At 31.7% G+C, this 20,431-nt stretch overlaps 1 protein-coding gene and 1 long non-coding RNA gene across 4 annotated transcripts; one reads left to right on the plus strand and one right to left on the minus strand.

The window, feature by feature from the left end:
• The first annotated feature begins 3,003 nt into the window (after window positions 1-3,003).
• LOC146913735 (uncharacterized) lies at window positions 3,004-5,371 on the plus strand. Of its 3 annotated transcripts, none has more exons than XR_015013793.1 (5): window positions 3,004-3,206; window positions 3,291-3,386; window positions 4,113-4,335; window positions 4,682-4,785; window positions 5,038-5,371. It is a non-coding gene; the product is annotated as an uncharacterized LOC146913735 (long non-coding RNA). The 3 variants fall into 3 exon arrangements; XR_015013794.1 differs by having other exon boundaries at window positions 3,331-3,386; XR_015013792.1 differs by having other exon boundaries at window positions 3,004-3,386.
• A 4,079-nt stretch (window positions 5,372-9,450) lies between these two features.
• Window positions 9,451-12,017, minus strand: LOC146913736 (NAC domain-containing protein 87-like). Its single transcript, XM_085716948.1, has 3 exons — window positions 11,549-12,017; window positions 11,090-11,373; window positions 9,451-10,516 (listed from the first exon to the last, which is right to left on the minus strand). The coding sequence occupies exons 1-3, from the start codon at window positions 11,739-11,741 to the stop codon at window positions 9,881-9,883; spliced, it is 1,113 nt and encodes a 370-aa protein (XP_085573074.1). The 5' UTR covers window positions 11,742-12,017; the 3' UTR covers window positions 9,451-9,880.
• Window positions 12,018-20,431: the final 8,414 nt, after the last annotated feature.

The raw sequence follows: 20,431 nt of genomic DNA on the forward strand, positions 1-20,431 counted from the left end.
GAACTAATGGGGACACATGAATTCTTCTCTTCCCATCAAATTTTTTTCATACGCAAGAGACAAAGGTTGTTCACAAGGGAAGACGTTCGTAGTGTTTGTTAACGGTTGCAATGATAGGGACTCATTCAACACTTTCCCTGACAGAGAGATAGAAGGGAGAATGAATACATGTCTCCTATGTACAACTTAAATAATAAAAAGTTGTAGGAACATTTGAATTGCTACAAAGCAGGCGCAAACCCGCAATTTCTCTCACTTATAACACAATCGGGTTTGATCAAACTTGTTATCCAACATAATCAATTATCTTCAGTTCGGGTTGGTTAAGATCTCGTAAGTTTTCTTTCAAACCCAAACCAATCCAACACACCGACAAGTATGTTGGTTTAGGTCGGGTAATTTTCTCATAAAACATAAATATGACTGGGTACTCAGAATTTACCTTTTCAAATTAAGAAAAAATAATAATCAAATGCTTTTTATTTCACTTAAATGCTAGTACCTACCAAAGATTATCAATTGAAATTTCAACAGCTAAACTAAATTTAAAAACTTTTAAATTAAATCTATGAGACGCCACCTCAAACGAAAGAGTTTTACATTGTAACTCAAGGGATGAAGTTCAAATTACATATAAGAGAGTTGTAAAATGATCATTATTATCACCGTTATTAATGATAGTTTATTATTTTTCAATAAAAGAACACTTTTAAATTCATTTTTCATATATTCATTGACAAAGAAAGAACTCAAAATTTACTTTTAATAGATTAGGTTTCACATCGGGTCAAAAAATAAATGAATTTGGTACAGATGTTCACGAATATGATGAAATCACAAACTTTTATCCTATCCAAACCATTTTGATGTTGGGCAAAAAAATTCATATTGTTCCAAACTAAAACTAAAAAGTTGAAGAGAATTGTTCTATCCGCCCTTCAAGTATGTCGCTCAACCCCTAAAAATAAGCCAATTGGAAGTTATGTCCTAATAAAAAAAAACCGATCGGATGATAACTCCAGGTAGATTTTGCGATCGGAAGTTACAAGTAAATTCGAGAGGCTTTTGAGCAACTCGAGGGGTGGATAGAGCAATCACCATGATTGAACTAAATACTTTGGGTTGAGTTGGATTGTGAGATAGTTTGGACTGGCCCATATTGCAAACGGCCCTAATAGTGTGGGAAAATTGCTTTTCTCACATGTGTTTTTTCTTAAAAACACATGGAAAACACTGATGAGCCAGCTGCAGTTGGCACATATTCACTTAAGTGCAGTTCCTGGCAGAGCATCAATTGTGATTTTGCGTGTTTCAGTCGAAAAATTAAAATAAATCAAAGCTTAGTCGGAATACTACAAAAATTTCCAGATCCTCTATATGTATTTTTATAGATGTGTCTGCAAAAAAAAAAAAAAAAAAACTTAAAATTTGGTGTCTAGGTCGATGTTTTGATGTTTTGGTGTCTTGAGTTTTAGGAGCGTTAAAAATTCATATTTAATCCGTCCCTTGTCGGAAAATTCAAATTTTTTGTGGAAGATGTTGTTTTTTTTTTCCTAAACATGCGTGCAAAAAATCATGAAAAAATTAATCATCTAGGTTACTTTTTCGGACGTGCACTTGGAAAAAAATTGCGATTTTATTCAATTCGGTTGAAAAATCAAAATAAATCGAGACTTAGTCGAAACTTTACACACTCCTTTATAAAAATACATAGAGAAGATCTGCAAAGTTCCGTTGCATTCTGAATAAGCCTTGATTTATTTTAATTTTTCGACCCGCAAAATCACAATTGATAGTTAACTATCGTTGGAGGTAAAAATGTATTTTCCATATGTTTTTAACAAAATACACATTTAAGAAAAACAATTTTCATAATGTGGAAGGTTTATTATAGATCCATCAACCCATAGAACTTCTGGAAATCTAATTTTATTAAAATAAGAAATATGACAAGTATGATGAGGTTATAGCCATATTGATATCGTTTTCAATGGGACACTCATGAAAATATATGATGGAAGCTCATCATTGGTTGGTGAGCCACCAACACCACCCTTTCACCCCATATTTTCATGCAACAAATCAGGGTTTTCGGATTCATAAACAAGCATAGTTACATAAGCACTATGATCATTTTCCATTTTCTCCCACCCCTAACCCCTTTATAGATGGATATCTATATTTCTCTTTCTTTTCACAAATCATTTTCACTACCTTTCCAATTTCTCACTCCTTATTAAATCTCATGAAATAAAGGTTATAAAAAAAGACACCTAGATCAATTAGTGTAACATTAAAACAAAAGTCTAACAAGTCACCATAACACCGGCCACATATATAAAGAAAAAAACCATAATAATCTTTAGACACACATACACCTCAAGAAAGAAATAAATGATATAATTGATGAAATATATTGGTGATACGATAAAAAAAGATAAAATGAGATGTTGAATAAGTCTTTAAAAATTATGGTGTTGAAATTTAATCACTCAAAAGCGATAACAATTGTTGCTTAAGTGAGTTCAAATGACAAAAGATTGCATAGAAAAATGATATATTATGGCGAAAGTTCAGACGCTCAACGTCTCTATTCTTCATCGTTAGTGTGTGCATTTTGCCACTAAATTATTTAGGGTTAAATATGTTTTTTTTTTTTTGGTGAACGGGTTAAATATGTTTTAAGCTCATATAATATCACGAGTTTTCAAATTTAGTTCCACTACAAAAAACGCGCAAGATTGCGGCGGTTTTTTTGAGGGAGTTTTAGAAAACCCCCGCAAAATGGTTGAATAAGTGACGCATAGGTGACAAATACTAATCAATCTACGGCGGTTTTGAAACCCCCACAAAATTCAAGGATTTTTTTTCGCTTTTCACCTATCCCGCTTGATTTTCACTGGTGGCGCACTTGTGTTTTTCATTTCCCTCTATTTTATTTTATTTCATTAAAAAAAACATATTTATCAATAATATCACTCACTCTCTCTCCAAAACCGTCTCACTTCTCTTCGTGAAATCTCCTCTCACTCATCATGGAAACCCAGAACCTCACCTCATCTCATCAACCTCATCTCATTGACCTCTCTCTGCAACCTATTGCCTCTGTCAATCCTCTCACTCTCACTCTTTCAGAAACCCTACGCAGCTGTCAACCCTCATGAAGGAAACCCTTTCATCGCTCTATCGCCCTCTCCCTCACAAAGGTATTTTTATTCTTTTTCCATAGATCAATTTGTTCTATCAATTGCCCTGTCTTTGAATTATTTTAATGAGATTGATAATTATAGGGTTTGATGTGGTTGATTTCAATGAAAAATTGGGATTAAGAACAATCAAAATTTGGATGCTAAGTCATTCTTCTCACTCGAAACTCATCTATAAAGGTAAGTTAATCACAATACCCATCTTTGAATATTGATTTGTTTGCTGCTAGATTGTGATTTCGGGTTTTAGGGTTTTTGATTTGGGATTTGCTATTCACATGCTCCTTCAATTTGGGTTTTAGGGTTTCTGATTTGGGGTTTTTGATTTATATAAGAGACTGTGTTCCAACTACTTATTCTAGTCTAATGTTCTTATTTTATTCTAGTTCCATACTTTACTTTGTTTTGTAGGAAATTTATGCCAAAGATGCTTTGGCAAAGTCCATATATATGCTTGCTTATTCAACTAATAAGTAAATCACTTATTTAGACATTGTTACTGAAAGTTCTGATCTTTGATTTGGATTTAGTAGCTATTTTTTGTTTATATTTTATTTGTTTTTACTGTTTGAATTCAATCTTGAGTAATTGGATTCCTGAAGGCTTATTTGATTTTCTTTTGGATTCATTATGAATTCATTCAAAATTTTACTCTTTAGTTGAACATGGTTATGACTATGGTTTTTGTTAACTTGTAAACTTCATTGTGGTCTTTGGAATAGCAGCAATATGATTTGCTTGTTATAGTTTTCTTAAACTAACTAAAGCACAAATTTGTAGTATGAAAAGAATTTGCATGAGCTCATTTTCTTTCTGTTTGCATTATTCAATGTTCTTCTCCATGTGATGACTCTTTGACAGCTTGAATTGTTGCTTATGAGATGTTAATTTTATGATTATGATCAGGTATCTAATCAGTACAGTAGGGGATCTGTATAAATCGAATCAAAGGAATCCGTTTTTATGGATTTTTTTTAAGGATCTCGTATAGACGTGTCACGCATTCAAAACCCTGTTCGTGGACTTTCTTGTGTCACACGTTCAAAACCATGTTCGTGGACTTTCTCAGTAGTCATCTCTCTAAAGTTAGTAAGGATAAATTTCTGGATATTGGTTCTGAGTATGAAAGGTAAACACTAATCAAGCATTTTATTTGTTACTCCAATCCTGTAATGGGCAACATTATGTCTATTTGTGTTCTCTTAATTGAGTTAGATTTGAAGTATCAATTACCATGCTTGTATGTAAATCTGAGTCCAAAATATGGGATAACAAATGCTAAGGCCCCCCTGCCACAGATTATTATTTGATAGTTTTGGTAATCTAGAGGGTTAAAGTTTGGAAAGTGGCTATTCAATTCTCACATTTTATGGTTTTTTGGGTTCGGATTTCTGTCGTAGTTTTATGTATTTTTCGGCCAGTTCCTTTATCCGTTCATCATTCTTGATTTTCTTTGATTTTTTTTATTGTAATAGGTTGTTTTTTGGGCAATTGGAAACTGGTTCAAATTATAAAAGCTTGGTTGTGAATACCTTATTGTGTGGTCCATTTTAAAAGCTCTTCAATTTTATTCCTACAGGTAAGGATCAATGATAGCTTGCTATACATGTTTTCCATATTTTAAACAATTCGTTGAGTTTATATTGTTAAAAGTAGATTTGTTGGGTTTATATTGATTTATCTGTTATTTTGATTTGTTGGGTTTATAATAAAGTTGGGTTTGTTTACCTTTTTCATACATTGTGAATGGACAAATATATTTTCTTATATTTATCATGAGTTTATCAATCACTAGTCATTATGCTGAGAATGAGAATTTACTTTATAACAGGACCAAGGAGCAAGAGGAAGAAATGAACTTCAAGTAGTGGGAAGAGGTCTTCTTGGAAGATTGCAGAGAAAGAAGGTTCCAAAGTTGCAGAGAATGGAATTGCACCTTGTGTTGGAAACTGGAGTAGCAACAATACTGTTTGCTAGGAATGTTGTTGGGGATTATGTAGAAAGATTGCATTATGTGCATGTAGCTTGGAAAGAGAAACAAGAGGATCATCTAGTTCTAGGAATGTTTAATGTTTTTTGTTCATTTAGTATAAGATTTCATTTTTGGTATTATGAATCTTGAGTTGTATTATCATATTTTATATTTATAGTATATTTTTTGTTACGATGGCTATACTTTAAATCGATTTTTTTAGTTAAAGTTTTTTTTTTGGTTACTTTTTTAGTTAAAGTTTCAGCATTGTGATAATTTTTTTTTAATACATTTTTTACAATTTGAGGGGGTTTTAAACCTCCGCCTAAAAAACCCCCGCAAATTATATAAGATACCAGCGGTCACCAAAAACCCCCGCAAATAATTTGTGGGATTAGTATAAGCGGGGGTTTTGAAAACTCCCGCAAAACATCTTGTGGAGGTTTAAAACCGCCGCAAAATGGCAAAAAAACCGCCGCAATCCAGGCGCATTTTTTGTAGTGTTCCTATAAAATTTTAATGGTAATTTTAGTCCTCAACAATATTGTAATTTGTAAGAATAGTCCTTATTTTGAAAACTTTTTACAAAAAATGAATACTTTTAGTCCTCCAGAATAGTCTTTATAAAATGCAAATAGGGAATAAAAGTGAATAAATTTTTTCTAAAGACTAAACTTGAAAGCTTATAATTTTGTAGGACTAAAATCATATTTAACTCAATTATTTAAAATAAAAAGTTATATAAGGGGAAGTTAAGTTCTTAACAAGCATAAAAGCACAATGAAAGCTTTGCTTAGAATGGAAAGGAACGTGCATTTATCACATTTTCAATTTCATCAAATCAAAACCCCCAAAAACTCCATAGTCACAAGATCAATGATGGACCTTTCTTTTCTTCCAATATATCCGATATAGCATGCCTTACCCGTACACTTACTTTATATTTCCATTATCTTATCCCATTTATATGATATATATCAAACATCTTTTTAAACTATATACCTTTTAAACTCTTCCTTAATTTGTTCCTTTCTTTCTTTAGTTCACACACTCACATGTATTTTCTAGTTTTGATCTCTTCTCATGTTCTTATCTCTTCTTTAACTTTTCCTCAATTAATGACCTAAGTGACACAAACACAAAAATATAGACAAAAGAAGAGATAAAACAAAAAGATAAAGATAAACTCACACATTTATTTGCATACATAGTCATAGAAAGCATAGCTTGAGGAAGGTACATTCATACCTTCAAGACATGTACCTATTTAAGTTTTTTGTGTGTATGTATATGAAACATGTGTATTTTGTATAAATGTTGGAAAAGAGATGTTTACCTCATAAAAAATGTTGGAACAATGTTTTCTTATGTGTTGATACTACAAAAAAAATTAAGGAAAAGAGTCCCGGTTAATCTGGAATTTAGTTGAAAAGTATATAAAGTGCAGCCAAAAATTGTTATGTATATCCCATTATAGAAAATTGTTAAATAGGACCAACAATGGATTGATTCAAGTGGTAATGGATTTAGACTATTTAAACATGTGGCTAAATGTTCGGTTCATGACTCATGCATATGGAAAAAAATCCGGTTGAAAGTGGAGAACCGACATCGTGTGCCTCACAGATTCCCAACGGAGATTAATCATCGTTAAACGATGGATAAAACTTCGAACCAATATCAAGATAACAAAAAAAACTTGATAAATAAGGACTAATTTAGCAAACAAATTAATAAGTTAAATCGGTTGCTAAATTAATCACTAATATTACCGACTAATGACTTATTGACGTTTCATAAACCAGTCTTTAAATCATCCACGTCGTCATTTAACGATCAATTTAGCAATCTATTAGAAAATTTGATCACTAAATAAGTCGATATAAAGACCGAAATAATTCGGTCACTAAATCAATTGTTAAATAGAATATTTTTAATACCGGCCAAATAATAAGCCAAAATTCTATCAAAATAATTTGAGACATTCAGTTGTTGTTAAATATGTTTTTGGTCCCTACAAAATAAAAAAAAATTCAAGTTTAGTCTCTATAAAATTTTAATGGTAATTTTAGTCCTTCAGAATTTAGTAGTTTGTAAAAATAGTCCATATTTTAAAAACTTTTTTAAAAAATGGACACTTTTAGTCCTCCAAAATTGTCCCTATAAAATGCAAATAGGAACTAGAAGGGAATAATTTTTTTGTAGGGACTAAACTTAAAAACTTATAATTTTGTAGGAACTAAAAACACATTTAACCTATTTTTTTAATCACTTAATCATGAGAAAGTGGTTTAAGAAAAGAAGAAAGGAAACACCCATGATTTAATGCAAAACAGCTTGAATTGTGAAGTTTTTGGGTAGGTAGTAGAGTGTAGGCATGTGACTACTATAAGTTTCTTTGGACATAAGATTCATATAAACGGCAGTCAAGAAACTAATACACCGTTGTTGTTGGTATTTCGTCACTATAAGTTTCTTTTTTCTTAGAAAAGAAAAACTAATGTCGTCACAAAATACAGTACTGTTATTGTACTCTGTTTCAAATACAAAGTATCGGACCGAAAATATGACGTGTTTATACGTCGGGACAATTCTCACGTCACAAAACGATTTTGTGGGGTCGTGATACCATCTTGAAAATCATGGTTAGGTCTAACCTAATCCTACAAAACCAGCTTGTGAAGTGAGGACTGTCCCGCTTATAAATATCTTGTCAATGTGAGACATTTTAATACATCCTCTCACGACCAACGTTGTTGGACTTGGTTCGTAAACATAAATGGTGGTGGTCCGATAACGAAAACCTCATAACATGTCACCTAATAGTTCTTAGAGATTCTGATACCATTTTAGTAACGTGGTCGGACCTAACAAAAAATATAGATTATCAGGGTCATTTTCTCCAAGAACCGCAGTATTAATACACAAAAATATTGCACTCCTTCCATTTTATGATTATGGAAATTCACTCTTAAGAGGCATCTTTTCTGCACATATTCAGGAAGTTCTTCACGTGCTTTGTTCACTTGCTTAACTAGTGCTTACTCATTTCGTTGAATTTTGTTCTCAATTTTAAAAAGTACTCTTTAGTCTTATGGTAATTATTTTATTCTATTGGCAATTAATGCTACTTTGTATGCATGAAAATTGCAGTATGAATTGGTGCCAGCTTTTTGAGAATGTTTGAAAAAACTGACGTAGAAAAAAAAAATAATGAACACAACCAAAAAATAACAACTTGAAAAATGTAAAACCCAAGAAAAAATCATGATTGTTGTCTGTTGACAACAACAAGATGATAACATTGCTAAAATTGTTAGAACATATTAATAACCCTAATATACCCACTCTTTAAAATAAATACCTAATTTAAAATAGGGTTTTACTAACCGGTGTCCAATGGTTAAGGATGTCAATAATAGAAAACTTTCATTAAAAACAACTTTCTGACTTTCATAAAGTTAAACATTTCACTTTTCACCAATTTCCAATGCATAATTTATATTAATCTTCTTAACTAGTGCCCTGCACTAGTTAGCATTTCCCTTTAAAATATTTTCGAATAATATGCATTTTATAACGAAGAACTATAACCGATCATATATAATTAGTCTTGAAATTTGTATAAATTACAAAATCTTTGTACATAAATTTCTATGTGAGAGACTATTCTTGATGAGTTTAAATTTTTCTTAACGATTATTGTATCTCTAAGTTTTTATTTTTTGACTAAATTATCTCAAGTTTTTCTATGAACTAAATCCTTATTTCACTTTGCCATCATATAATATAGTTTATATATAAAATATATTAAGAGCATATATATAATTGAAGCGTATCTTGCGGGGTACTTGAAACATAGAAAGGGCAACAATAGTCATGCCTTGGTGGGAGGCACTACCTGGATAGAGCCACAGTCTTTATTAAATTCTAAAGTTGAAAAAACTAATGCAAAATTTTCCTTGGGAATTAATGCTTCCCACTCTATTGGTGAGATGTCACACATAGATATATTCCACAAATCATAAAATACTATATAATATGCATTGAAGGGTTTTATATTAATCCTAATAATTGATTTATTTTATGAACAAAAATTTAGATTATGATCTTAATTTATACAAGGTCAGATAAAACTATGATCTTAATTCAGTCATCCCTACCAATCTCAATTGATATGTAGGTCCAAAATTACTCAAGAGTTTTTTTTTTTAAGGGAAAATTACTCTAGACTTAATGTGTTTGAAATATCAACAATAAAAGAAATTGATATACAATACAAGTACTTTAAAATATACTAATATATTCTTCAATTACATACAAACCTTGAATTAATTACACAATAGCTGTTAATGAAAAATACATAAGAAAATGAATTAATAAAACAGACCCACAATTAGCTAATATAAACATAAGGAAAATGCATAAGAGCATGATCCAGTCCCTCTCCTAATTGTTATATATATGACCCATGAATTAAAAAAAAAAAAAAAAAAAAAACCTATGTAACTATTAAAATACCTTGATGACCATAAATCTATACATTAATATATGCATAACCAAGAACTAATTCTAAAATCTAAGGGATTTTTTTTTGGTTTTTTTGAGAGAAAATCTAAGAAGTTATAGGATATATAATAATGAAATTGATATGATAAAATCCATGCTTTCTCTCTTGATATCATGTGTCTTCTCTTGAACATTAACTCTTCAATAGCCATTCCCATGATTCAAGATTTGAGAGGGGACCAATTGAAGAAGGTTCCTCAAGTTCTTCATACAATGTTGCATTCCTTCCAATTTCTTGCTTTGAAACAACAGATGATGTCTCATTGTTTATGTCATTGCTCAAACATGTGTCTTGTGAAATGCTCACCATAGAATTGTTGGTAGAGAATTGCTCCATCTTGCACTCTTTATTTTCCAATCCATAAATGTAACCATTGCTATTATTCCCTTGATTCATGTATGAATAATTTGATAACATGTTCTCATTCAAGGGTGTGTTTGGAATTTGGATTTGAGTTTGAGGTTGATGTGATGAAAATGTGCTTCTTTGCATTAATGGACCATTGAAATTGGTGAGATTAGTTTCATTGTTCATTAAGTAGCTTGGAAAACAATATCCATTTGATGATGAAGGTGATGGATTGATTCCTTTGAAGTCATGATCATCAATGGTATTGTTGCTAAAAGGAGGATCCACAAGAGGTGGAAGTGAAGAAAAATCCAATAAATCATCACCTATTGAGTTCACCCTTAAAAGATTGGAAAATGAAGTAGTTTTTTTAACTTCAATGTTGTTCTTGATGAAAACCTTTGACACAACCCAATCATCCTGCAATTATATATCATATCAATATCATGCATTTCCAAGAAAGAAAGAAAGAAAGAAAAAGTGTAAGGTAGAATCTTTGACAATTGAACTCTAGAGAAAGCAAAAGGTGTGATGAAGGGAGAAAGGACCACATGAGAAAGAAACTCATATAACATCACAAAAGTCACTTTATAAAAAAGCATAAACAAAATTATAGCAAAATTTAGATAAAAAGAACTCATAATTTTGGTCGGATTTTAAATTACAGTTGCAGTCGAAATGGAAATTTTGTCGTAATTCTTAATTTGAATTTTGTCGCAATTCGCAATATCTTAAAAAATTGCAGATAAATAAAACTGATGAAGCGAAAATTGCGATCGGTTTCAATTCAAGTACAATGGGTCGATCACAAGTAATGTCTCTCTAATTCATCTAATTTGCGAGGAAGATTAAACATTTTAGACTAATGAACTAACCACAATAAAACATTGCATTAATTTTTATATTGAAATTAAAAACTATTGAAAAGCTTGATCATTTCCTTTTCTAAATCAAAAGAAAATGGTAACAAAAGAAAAAAATTTAAGAGGGTACCTTTGCATCCCTAGGAAGATTGCAAGTTGCTAATGTTCCATCCAATCTAAATTCATGCATGACCCAATTGGTTTTCTCTCCTCTTGGAGCTCTACCTTTATAGAACACAAGAGTTTTCTTCATACCAACAAGTTGGTTACTTTTCCCTTTGTAGATCTCTTTATCTTTTCCAGTTGCTTTCCAATAGCCTGATTCAGTTGCTCTATTAGTTCTTGTTCCAGTTGGATATTTCCTATCTCTTTGACAAAAGAAATACCAATCTTTCTCTCCCATCTTAGCTTTCACTACAAAATATCATAATCATATTCATATTGTTAAAAATTATGAACAAACAATCATATATAACTAACTCCGGATTACCAGAACCCTTTATCCGGATAATCGGAGAGTTAAGATCAAAACATAATAATCATAATTTCATATAAACAAATGAAAACTAAAAAAGAAAATAATACTTACTTGGTAAATCCCAAGGCTCACACCTATTCAAATCAGCTTCACCAATTGCAATTGCACTAAAATTACTATTCAATACCTTCTTAAGCAAATAAAAAGTAATGATTTCATCATCATTAGGGTGAAATCTGAAACCAGCAGGCAAATCAAGAGGTTCATCACTTTTGTTCACCACAATAGGTTCTTGTTCTTCCATGATGGATAATGAAAAAACTATATAGTATATAATAATATGGTTTTGATTTTGAGGGGTGAATTATATATTATAGCTTGGTAGTATATCTATATATATGTGAGAAAATTGGTATAAATAAAAAAGATGAGAATCTTATATGAAAGAGGCAAAGAAATTTCGAAGAAATTAAAGGAAAGAAGAAAAAAATGAAAAGAAATGTGAAGAATATTGGAAGGGAAGGTTTAAAGAAAGGAGAAAGAAGAAAGATATGATGTGTTTAAATAGAGGAGAGAGCTTATGTTATGTGTGTAAACAGCTCACATATAGATACGTGCTATGGAAGACACTTATTGGAGAAGCCTAATTAGAAAATTTTGCTTTAATTAAAAATAAAAATAAAAAATTATGATAAACAAAGGTGAAAATAAGACAAGATATAATATAATTAATAAAAGAAGAAAAAAAGAAAATAAGACAAGATATAATATAATTTATTTTTTTTGGTAAACAGATATAATATAATTAATAAAAGAAAAAAAAAGATTATGCATGTAAAAAAATATAACTAACAAAGAGAAAAAGACTATTAAAATATATTTTTTGTGAAAGGAAAATTTAAACATTTTTTTGTTTTTGGTGTTAATCCTACGGGGTAATAAGGGAAAATGAACGTTGATAATCTCGAGTTAGAATGAAAGAATTGTTCCACCTAAGAATTAAGCTCGAATTCACCAATTTATCATTGTATAAACTCATTAACTATTTCAAAAAAATTGTTTGATAAAATTTGAGTTTTTTTTTTTAAATACGTGTATTTGAATCGTATTGTATGTCCTATCTTTGTGGCATTTGATAATTCATTTGATACTTGCTTCAAAATGGATATGACAAAACCGTCTTTTTTTCGAATAAGATTAAAATTAAAATTTAAAAATACTTAAACAAAAGAATAGAAAGTTTATTATAAAAAAAAAAAATAAATAGAAAATGTCTGCACCAAAACAAGAATAGAAAGTTTGCACAGTGTGGACCCTCTTTCTTTATTTTATGGGTCGTGGACCCCTTTCTAAGGAATGATCAAGGACCCTCGATAAATGAGGTCATTATATTTTAAACATCAAAAATCAATATAATCTAATATTATAAACCACTAAAAATTTTGGTTTTTTTAACAAGACGAGATGAAATATATTAGGGTCTTGTTAACAAGTGCCTCCGGGATACTCTTTAAGTATGCTAAATTAAGCTATTATTTTTTTTAAATGTCAAAATTTTCAATTTCTAATGCACTGATTACACAAACTTTTATAAAAAGTTACTATTTATGGTCCTTAACCAGTGCTTCGGGGGCACTAGTTAACATTTCCCAGTATATTATTATCCGAACAAAGAATTTTACCAATTACACGAAGAGCAAAAATAGAAGTCAAGATTACACCAAGTAAATTATAGAACTATACTCCCTCCGTTTCAAAATGAGTGTCGCTTTAGCCATAAAAATTTGTTTCAAAATGAATGTCACTTTCAGTTTCCAATGCAATAATAACTTTTTCTTTTCAATTCTACCCTCCAATTAATATTATGCACACTACTTCCAAAGTTTACTTTTAAAACATAGTTAATAAGGATAATTTGGTAAAATAATCATTCTCTTTCTTTTAATCATTGCATTTCTTAATATGTGTGTAAACATCTAAAACGACACTCATTCTGAAACGGAGGGAGTGGCAAATATCAAAGTAACAAACAAACGTAACAAGTTGAGTGTCAAAACCCAAATACATAATAGGATTAAGCTACCAATAATGAATATCAAAAGTTAAATGTAGAATTTTTGCTTTCAACCACTAAAATGATAACAACTTTACTTTATTGAAGAAATTAGAATTCCTAGACAATTCATTTCCTTTCAAATAATTCATAAACAAGTTAACCAAATAATATGTAAAAAAAGACCAAACAAATTTATTCGGAGAAGCCTCATAGATTATCAAAATGCAAAAGTTGATAAGACAAATGTAACAGGTTCATTGAGTAAATTCCTAGACAGTGCCTTACGAAGAACCAAATGCTCCCAAAAAAGTTGCATACTAAAAATAGATGATCAATGCTTCCCTCCATTTAGTGGCTGCTAACAGATAGATTGGAAGTTGAATGAATGATTCCACGCCTCACCGTATTGTCTTTTTTACGAATTTGATTCCTTAATAATTGTCAAGCAAAAAGAGATACTTTTAGCGGTACTATTTTGTTCAAAATAATATCATTATGTTTAGCTCGAACTGTAAGCTCGATTGTAGTCAACATATTATACACACCATTGGCGGTGTAACCTTTGTCTGACGCAAGATGTCCTCTCCACCTACGGTTCACACCCACTTGCAAAGAAATGTTATGTAATAGCTCACTACAATCTCATACATGCTCCCCCCCCCCCAAGAAAATCATCGACACCGCCATTCCAAGCATCTCTCGTACATCAGACTAACTCACACATCTTCGCCATTGACAACAATCGAGTCTTGGGTAGATCAAACATACGACTTTACCTATCATATAAAGTACCCCCTCCAACCACACATCCCACTAAAATGAACATTTTGTTCACATCACCAACAACCATTACCAAATTGTCATCAAACCAACTATTCACTGCCAACCCCTCACCCCTACAGATGCCATCATTTGCCCCACCAAGTTAAATAAACGGTCATTGGGTAATCTTCTTAGAACTTTTTTCTTCTTTTCTTGGTTGGTTTGTGAAGTTTGCTATGGCGGTGGATACTAGTTTATTTAGGAAGAATGGTTTTATCTTTAATCATTCTAGTCAAAAGCACCTCAGACGAAATTTTGGGTAGCAATATTTTGTCCTTGAACGCCCCTCATATTATTGTTATGAATCATCTTCAATCTGTGAGCTGGTGTGTTTCGTGAGGAAAAGGTTCTTGTGGAGGTGTTTTTCGTGATTGTCATGGCGTAATTGTAGCAGCTTTCTCTTGCAACTTTCGTAGATGCTCGATAACTTGTGTTGAATTATGCGGTTTTTACAATGATCAATCATAACTAAACATCGTGGTGTTCAACTGCTTTTCAACATCTCTTATCTCAAAGTAAGATGTTATGACCTCTATCATCTAATTTATGTCAGCATCGTGTCTATTGAAAAGCTAGGTTTTGTACTTGCAGTGAGTACAATATCTGAAACTAAGGTTTAGTCTGTTTTGGTCATGCCTTGAGAATGCTCTCAAGAGGGGTATTTATAGTCTTTTGTGGGCTTGTTTTTATGTGACTTAGCCTCCAAGCAACTTGGGCCTTAAGTCATGTTTAGAACGTCTAGATGCTTCTAGAAGCCTTCTGAGGTGGCGCCTTTTGGGCCCTTCTGGAGGGCATTGTGCCATTAATTAAATATTGACGGTCCACAATCTCCCAAACACGAGTCTTGGGACAAAGCGAAGTTGAATTGTGAAGTTGGCGTTCCACAACCCCTCAAACACGAGACTTGGGGCAAGGCGAAGTAGTTAATTATGACCTTGAAGATTTAGATTTATTCATTAAAAAAAATATAATAAACAAAGCTAAAAAAGGTTTTTTTTTATGAAATAAAAGCGAGAAAGGTTTTAATACTTTTTAAATACGTTTCTTCAAAAAAAAAATACTTTTTAAATACGTATATTTGAATCGTATTGTATGTCCTATATACGTGGCGTTTCCTCATTATTTTATGCATCTACATATTTGAAAATGGGATATCAACGAAACTGTCTTTTTCCAAATAAACTTAAAATATTTTGAGAAAACAGTAGAAAATTTGTATCTTGTGGACCCTCTTTCCAAGTGCAAATAGAGCACCCTGGATTAATTGAGGTCGTTGTATATTTAAATATAAAAATAATTTTTATATAAGTTAGATATTTATGTACATTTACAAAAAAAAAAAAAAATAACCAAGGGGATATACAACTCACTTAATAGAAGAACAAAAGATAAGAAAAATAATATATATATATATATATATATATATATATATATATATTAAAAAAAGGTTGATTTCTGTCAAAATAAAAAAGTTGATATAATCATAAATTAAAACAAATTTATAAGATATTCAAATTTTATGAAACCAAAGATACCCTTTTTACTTTCTTTTCTATTGTATTTCTCTTTCTTACCTCATTCTCTTCCACTCTCACATGTATAGTGAGAAAATTATTATTCTATTTTTGAAAGTTTCCATCACACATATTTTCATAGTAAGTTTCCCTCACACATTTTCTACTACCCCTCACGAACTTTCTGTTCATAACTAACTTTGAATACAACAAAATATATACTTTTAGCAACAAAAAAAAAACTGTTTTCTACTTTTGTATTTTGGAAATTATGTAGGAAATATCCTTTGATAAGAGATAGATAAGTGAAACTTTGTGTTTAGTAATCTGTCTTGTGAATATTCATAAACTTTAATACTTATTTTATACATTTATATTCTATTAATACTTAGTTATGGGAACTAATTAGACATTTGGATGGAAATATCATCACCAAATACCAATTCAGCTGACTGCCCCATGTTTTGCAATTTAGATCTTTGTGCGGATTTTCCTAAAAAATAACGATTTCGATGCATATCGTTTGGTTGACGTTTGTTTAGGTTATTTGAAAAGAAACGAATTCTCGATTTTTCTGGAACAAGAAGAAAGTTTGATAAGATTGATTGACAAAGTTAAGTTTAAATCGTTTTGATGGATAAAAGCAAAAAGTTTTGCTTTTATTTACGAAATTAATCAGCGGTGGGCAAATCCATTAGTGTATAGAGTGATTGTAGTTTTTGCTCGTCTAATTTACTAAATGCATTTTAAGGTATACGTAAATCCGATTTTTTTTTTTAATAATGGTATACATGTGAAAAAAGTATTCATCAAAATAATATAAAGTTCTATTTGGATCGATGTCTTTATCTACTGGTAGCAAAATACCTTAAAAACTTCAAATAGGTGCTATTTTAATTACTTTAAAAAGATTGTTAGAAGAACTCTCTTTTCAACACATTCTATCATTGATGGTTGGAATCGGCAAATGCACCAAATCATATCAAGTAATAAAGTAATAAGTTAAAGTTTTAATAGGGATTGTTTAGGTTATTTGAAAAGAAGCAAATTCTCGTTTTTTCGGAAAAAGAAGAAAGCTTGATAAGATTGATTGACAAAGTTAAGTTTACATATCGTTTTGGTGGATAAAAGCAAAAAATCCTGCATTTAATTACGATATTAATCGGTGGTGGGCAGGGACGGACATATTCAAAGGCCATGTGTGGCTAAAGCCACACATCAAACTTCTCTATTTTTTTTTTTGGTACATCTCTATTTTTTTTTTATTATGAGTAATAGTCATTTTAGTCCCTAAATGTGTAACAGATAATCACAATAGTCTCTCATTGTAATAGTTTCTGATTTTGCACTTTGTTAGTCAAAATAGTCCCAAAATGACGAAGACATAGACTATTTTGAAATATTGCCAAAAGTTTCTCAATTAGAACCATGTTTCTATATTTTTTTCACACGACGAGTGACTTAATTGAGAAACTTTTGACAAAGACAGTGACTATTTTGAAATATTAATAGAGTAAGGGACTAATTTGAAATTCACTTACAAAGACATTTATCAAATTGGTGGTTTACTCGATTATTTTGACTAACAAAATGTACAATCAAGAACAATTTAAAATTTTGATACATTAAGAAACTATCTTAACCCCACATATATCAAATGTCTAGATCCGCCTTGGTGGTGGGCAAATCCACTACTGTATATAGGGTGATCGTGGTTTTTGCTTGTCTAATTTACGAGGCACTTTTTAAGGTATACGTAAATCCAAATTTTTAATAATGGCATACATGTGAAAAAAGTATTCATCAAAATAATATAAAGTTTTAGTAGCAAAACAGTTGTGAGATTTTTCGGAAAGGTCATTAACTTAAAGGCAGATGATGATGACGATTATATTAATAATATATTTGACTATATTACATTGTATTCAAATACTTACTAATTCTAAGGCAAATGATGATGATGATGATTATAATAAGAGGATTCTTAATAGAACTCTCTTTCAACATATTCTCTGTCATGGATGGTCAGAATCGGCAAGTGCACTAGATCGTACAAGTAAAAAAGTAGTAAGTTATCATCTCCATAGGGACGGTCGTTTAATTTGGTAATTAGTTTGAATTTATTTGAAAGTAAATAAAAGAAAAGATTTGAAGGTGGTTGCGGGGTTTTAATTGTCTAGATCAATGCGAGATTAGATTTTGTGATTCAGACGACGTATAACAGTGATTGAAGAATCCTTGAATCTCCCTTCCGTCTTTGTTGGAATTAACTCGATTAATAATTAGTTTATGACTTGTCTGTTTAGATTTAAGAAAGTAGAACATGACCTCGCGATGAATCAGTGGAAGTTTATTTTAATATTGCTGCAATTCAACCAGTTACAACTGTGGTGTTCCCTTAAGACGAGTCATAGCCCTAAATTCATACCTAGATTCGATTAGAAGAATTTAATTTAAAAACTAAGCAATTTACTACTGTCTTGCTAGGATGGAATTCAGGTTGTCAATTGTAACACCCATACTAGACGTATCTAGAAAGTCTAGCATGTGTATTAGTTTAGTACTGGATACATTAAAATTTACAACTACGAATGAATATATATACAACCAAATGTGTTCGTACATAATAATACAACTCAACTTTTCTAAAGTATATTAGATGCATCCTTGAATATCCACATCGTCCCGCAGCGGTACGAACGAACACTTGTCGCATCATCCATTCGGCTACTAGCTTGCTAATCCAACCTGTTTATCTGAAACGAATAAGGATTGGGATGAGACATAATGTCTCAGTGAGTTCCCCTAAATCCTAGGCTATAGGTAACCTCAGGGGAAACCTACGGTCACCACGTGCCTACATTACAACCTGACGATTGATTATACGTGTGTGGGGACTTGCATACTTAGACGATAGTGCATACTAGAGCCGTCTTAATCTTATCTTAACTTGTTATAGGCTTCACTTCCTATACGTGTCATGGCAATCGAGGGGGAAATCTAAGACCGCATTGCCAAGAATACGCTCTACGTATCGAGGCCTAAACATAACATATCATGACACTAATCTAAACCGGACGATTAGGGGAAACCTAAGATCGTCATCGGTATCACGTTCTTTACTTGCTCTAATCCATGCCTTGTACTTATCATGTAGCATCTAATGCTCTTGTTCTTGAACATAAACGTGAATGGAGTCATTTTCGCATAATCATAAACATAACATACATATTCGTATCTAAGTTCATTCATTATGTTAGCGTTGAACAAGCAAACATTATCTCGATTCATTTTACGGAGAGCCCCGGGGTGGAGTAAACCCGAGTACAATCCCATACATACCGAAAATACCTAGCTAAGGTAATCGGACTCCCTCAGTAACGTGCGGGCCCCTCTCGAAAGAAGCTTATCCCGTTCTCACGTTACCTACGTCTTACTTACTCATTTACCACGGATCCTTAAGCGATCCTAAGTGTGATAAACTACACATACATATCATGGTCTTAACATTCATAAACATTCATGAAAGGTTTCTAACCTATACATGCATACTCGTTTACCTCGGATCCGGGGTCGATCCGATTAGTAGTAAACTACCTCTATATTCATTCATATTCATATCTATTCATAAGTGAAGAGTTTGCTATCAATTCACGGCTTATCTTACATACCTAATCATTCTTAGTCACGTGCGAAGAGAATATACTTCGCGTCTTAACCTACATAAGGTTCATGCTTAACTTCTAGTTCTCGACAAGCTATATCGAGGCTCTACTTTAATCCCTTTCTTAATTCATTGCTACCCGAGTAATATCAGCTTAAACTCTCTTAATTCACTCTTGCCATTTATGTTAAGATTGCCATGATTTTCATTTCAAGAATCGTTTTATGTTATGTGCATTGCCTAGATGTCGTTTTGAAGTTATAAAGTTATAAAACGTTGAAAGAAAAGCTTCGGAATGCACCACGAACCCTGAACTTTTCCAACAGGCCAAAGCAAGTTGGCCAAGTCCAGAGAGCTGCGCTAATAGCTCAGCTGGGGCGTGGCTCATCCTGAGAATTTCGCTATTAGCATAGATTTCGCTAATAGCGTGGCTCTTCGGGTCTGAGGTACAAAATTTCCAGTTTTGACCCAAAACTTGTCCAGTTTAATCCTGCAATGCACCATAATCATCCAGCAACATATATATACATTTATAAACATATTTCATGGCAAACTAACATGTAATTGACAAGAATTTATCAAATGTACATTAAGGTTTAAAACCTCTCATAAACATAAATCACTACTTTCTAACATGAATTTACACAACCAAGGGAAGGTAAACTATCTATGGAACTCACCTAATCATGTTTCTTGCATCTATTCAAGCTTCAAGCCCAAACCCTAGGTTTTGATCCAATTCTTGATCCTTAGCTTTCAAACCAAACCATGCTTTAATCCTCTTCTTTATGTGTTTCTTGCTTGCTAAGCTGCCTTAATCCATGCTTGATCATGACTTGGAAGGAGTTTGGATGATTTAGAGTGAAGAGAGAGGGCGTGGGTTAGAGAGAAGGACGAGAGAACTCTTTCTCTCAAAACCTAGAGAGAGAAAGTAGAAG

This window comes from Medicago sativa, chromosome 6, assembly GCF_051527215.1.
Source record: "Medicago sativa cultivar Bolivia chromosome 6, Bolivia_mono, whole genome shotgun sequence".
Taxonomy (NCBI): domain Eukaryota; kingdom Viridiplantae; phylum Streptophyta; class Magnoliopsida; order Fabales; family Fabaceae; genus Medicago; species Medicago sativa.